Raw genomic sequence first — 3,968 nt, forward strand, 5'->3', positions numbered from 1 at the left:
TGTTTGTGGGGGGTCATCACCACATGAGGAACTGTATTAAAGGGTCACGGAATGAGGAAGGTTGAGAACCGCTGCTCTAAGAGGACAGTTCTTCTTGGACACGCAGGGGTCATCACAAGTCTGAATCAACTGGACAGCCACTGTGGTCTTATGGAAGGGTGCTGCCTGTTTTCTTGCCTCGTCTGTTTTGAGAATGGCGTGTTGAGCCAGATAGCCACAGTGCCTGCCCGGACTCTCTGGAGTGAGGCTGGTGTCACAGCCAAGGCTGAATTCTCTCCAGCAGTCAAACAGGAGGGTCAACACAAATATGCGCAGGAGCAGCGACCCCTTCCTATAGCTGCTTCTTTCTTTCCAACCTGTGTTCTGGCACGTCTTTTGTAACAGTGACTCGTTTTTCTCTTTTTAGGACCATTGAAGCCAGAGATAACTGTAACCTACATTGCGGTTGCAATAATATTCTTTAACAGTGGACTGTCATTAAAAACAGAGGTACTGTAACCTGTGGGGCACATGAAAAGGAGGGAGAAAAATTGACTTCACACTTGAACTGTTTTGACATTTCAGGGTCCTTTTGCAAAGCCATAACTTAAAGCCTATGAGAAGATAACTTAAACTTCAGCGCAAGACTTATATCTTATGCCTGCATTTTGTAGATAATTTTAAGCACTGTAGACTCAAAGGATGTGATGGACATGGGCATGTTTGTCCTGCATCAACTGACCTGAGGGGGCTTCTTCCAGCCCTGCTAACTACAGTGGCAGCTACTGCGCTCCAACACCCTGACCCGGTGATGTTTCGTTGGGTTTTTATACTTTTGTGGATAATGCTTTGTTTTCCAGACCAAAGTGATGGTTGATTTGTCAAAATAATATATAATAACATTAAATAGATCTGTTATTAATAGATTTTTTAAAAGAGAAATATTGTTGTTTTTCATGATAGTTGACAAACCATCTTGAAGACATCTAGTGAGCATCCGTGACTGATCCAGGTTTCATAGAGGATCTTCTTGGAAGGAAAGGAAAGGGCATATTTTTAAGTCAGAGAGAGAAATCAGTGGAGTGTATTATTCTCTTTGGACTTCTAGTAGAAGAGAAAATACCCATTTATTTTTGGAGAGATTATCTAATTTTAAAAATTGTCCTTCTAATACATTTATCCCAGTGTATATAGAGAAATATTACTGTATAGGACAGCAATTAAACATTGCTTTTAAGGTTCTATTCAAAATTATGTGGAATGGTTCATGTTTTATATTTGTTTTCAGAATTTTTCTATATTAAGTTGATTTCAGTGAACCACAAGTTTTATTACCTTTTTAGATCACTCTTCAGTGATTAACTACTAACCACAAGGTTGGTGGTTCAAACCAACTAGCCGCTCTGTAGGAGAAAGAGGAGGCTGTCTACTTGCGTACAGAGGAGCAGTACCATGATGAGTTGGAATCAACTCAACACCTGTGGCTTTGGCTTTGGTTTTAGTTCTAGATGTACCGAGTGGCAGCATAAATGATTTTCCTGAATATATGTATTCTGTGTATGTATTGGTGTAAATATTTTAATCGGCATATTTTTGATACATCAAATCAGTGTCTACAGTTGAAAAATTGTACCTGAGGAATATCAAATATTCTTACTGATTACTTGCTGCTCTGAAGATAACAGCGTGTGACATAGGAATTCCTAGATCTGTCAGAGTTCAGCGTTTGCAGATCACATTGATAGGAAAAAACCATGATTAGCAATGACAGGCGCAGGCTTTTCTCGTCAATACCTGCATTCTAATGTTGACTCTTAAAGGTGTACGGCCCCGTGATGCAGAGCTGTACTCTCGACCATCCTGGTGCTGGACGGAGCTTACTGGGAGGTTTTCCAGCTGACCTTGGCTAATGCTCCTTGTGGAGCAGCTGCCGTCCCACGTCCTCTACTCGGGATGTTGCTCTAACGACATCCCTTGGTAGCTGTTTAATGGCTACAGCTGTTACTCATGCCAGGGGAAACCTGGCAAGAGACTCAACTGGGCTCCTTCCTTACTTAATGCTAGTCTGTACAACAGCCAACTTTGTGGGATGCAGGAGGTGAAGAAGGAAAAATATCACAGCTTTTTGCGTTCTCCAACGACTGGCTTCCTTTGTAAACACCTAGGAACCCTTCGGAGTTATCCAGCTAATTTGGAGCGAAGGGTGAAACTCCTTGATTCTGTTTTTTTTCCTCACAATATCTGAGTAGCCATCAAAGCCACTTCCTCCATCCAAGGCCCTTTTCAAACTAATACAATATAAAGTCATTTTCGAAAGCTATTCAACATAAGATGTTCTATATTGCATCATTGTGTAATGTTAAACTTCTCTCAACCCTGTTAATTTCCCAGACAACTAAACCTTTGCAAGTTAGGAGGCAGCAGGCTTACTGTTAGTTGTTTCCTAGTTAAACATCCCAGATCCATATCCAGTGGGAGTACTCCTTGTGTATCCATTTCAGTCCCAGAGTAGTGCATTCTTGCACATGGGAGACACTGGATGATTTATTATGGATGCGTTTATTTTGAAAACATCTATATTGGCCTTGTTCAAGTTAGATTTATGTTGACTAGTTTGTATAGTATTACTCACACATTAATTCATTATCAAGGATTATAAAATTTGCTTCACTGTTGTATTGTAATTGCATAGGATACATGGTGCAAATACAGGGCCACAGCTTCCGTTTTGTGACTGTTGATAAGTTCTAGTTTTTGAAATATCCGTTGAAGTGGTTTGTGGAACTATGTTGCATTGAAGTGAAATGAAATCACATTAAAAACCATATATTTAGCTGGCTCCAAATCTGTAGTTTCAGAAGATTTGTCGCTTAAAAGATTATGGCAGAATCAATTAAACTGATTTAAACTGATTCCTACTAAGTGCCTATGGCTACAGGCTGTGCTTGGAATAAAAGGTTTTGCTACAAAATCATAGAAACCTTTACTTAACAAAAATGTCAAACTATTGTTTCTTGACATCTCCTCCATCTACGTCTATGCACTTTGAAGACTGTGTTTCCATCTCTCTAGTCTGTCCCCTCCGGTGGTGTAGTGGTTATGCGTTGGGCTTCAATCCGCATGGTTGGCACTTCGAAAGCACCAGCAGCTCAGGAGGAGAAAGACATTGCTTTTTACTCCTGAATGCAGGTACAGTCTTCGAAGCCCACAGGTGGTTGCTATGAGTCAGCACTGGCTCAACGGCCGTGATGTGGTTTGTCTTGGAAACAGCCCCCCCCCCACCCCCAAAGAATTCCGGGTGCCTCCATTTCCAACACGACAAAGCACCAGCTTTGGCAATCTGGAGGGACGCAAACCCTGTTCCTTTTAAGTGTTCTTTGAAGTTGGGAAACAAAAGGAAGCCCATCGAGTGGATGGGATAAGATTTCCTAAAGCATATGGGACAGCCCTACCACCCTTGAACATGAGCAAGTGTATTGTTGTGATTGGAAAAAAACCAAAATTGTCAGTGAAATTATCCAGGCCTTGTTCTCACCAATGCGGTTTGCAGTTTTCTTAGACTTCTTATTAATCAGCACCTGCGATCATTCTGGGTCCTTAGAGAAAATCCATCAAGCGGACCCCTTTGAAACCCTAAAAGACAGTCCCCCCATAACCTTCTGAGCTGACCTCTGCCTTGAATTTAAATGGCCCAGGTGGTCCCCATGGAAGCCACTTTGACAACCACCGAGACAAGTGTGTCGCTGAGGGCGTTTGTCCGCCGCCATCAGCTGTTTGCATGTTCTTTGGACTAAACCTGTACATGTAATAACTGGAACCTTAGTAGCAAAGCTTTTGCTCCTAGCCAGGATGAGCAGTAAGCCTAAGGTCTCAAGGAGGGTCCCAAATGGGGAAGGTGATCCTACATATTTTTTTCTTGATTTTTCAAAAGCAAATTTCACAACATTTTATTGTATCCCATTAATTTGGAGATAAATAGGGCAAATTCC

The 3,968-nt window shown here is 41.6% G+C and overlaps 1 protein-coding gene across 1 annotated transcript in view; it reads left to right on the forward strand.

Moving 5' to 3' along the window:
• The window catches only part of SLC10A7 (solute carrier family 10 member 7), a 212,921-nt gene that overhangs the window by 9,634 nt on the left and 199,319 nt on the right, over window positions 1-3,968 (forward strand). The window contains exon 2 of the mRNA XM_030887206.2: window positions 407-489. Within this exon, the coding sequence (XP_030743066.1) occupies window positions 407-489 (83 nt within the window). The remainder of the gene's footprint in view (window positions 1-406; window positions 490-3,968) is intronic.

This window comes from Echinops telfairi, unplaced genomic scaffold (genome assembly GCF_000313985.2).
Source record: "Echinops telfairi isolate 266 unplaced genomic scaffold, ASM31398v2 ScPeMD7_5868;HRSCAF=6743_1, whole genome shotgun sequence".
Taxonomy (NCBI): Eukaryota; Metazoa; Chordata; class Mammalia; order Afrosoricida; family Tenrecidae; genus Echinops; species Echinops telfairi.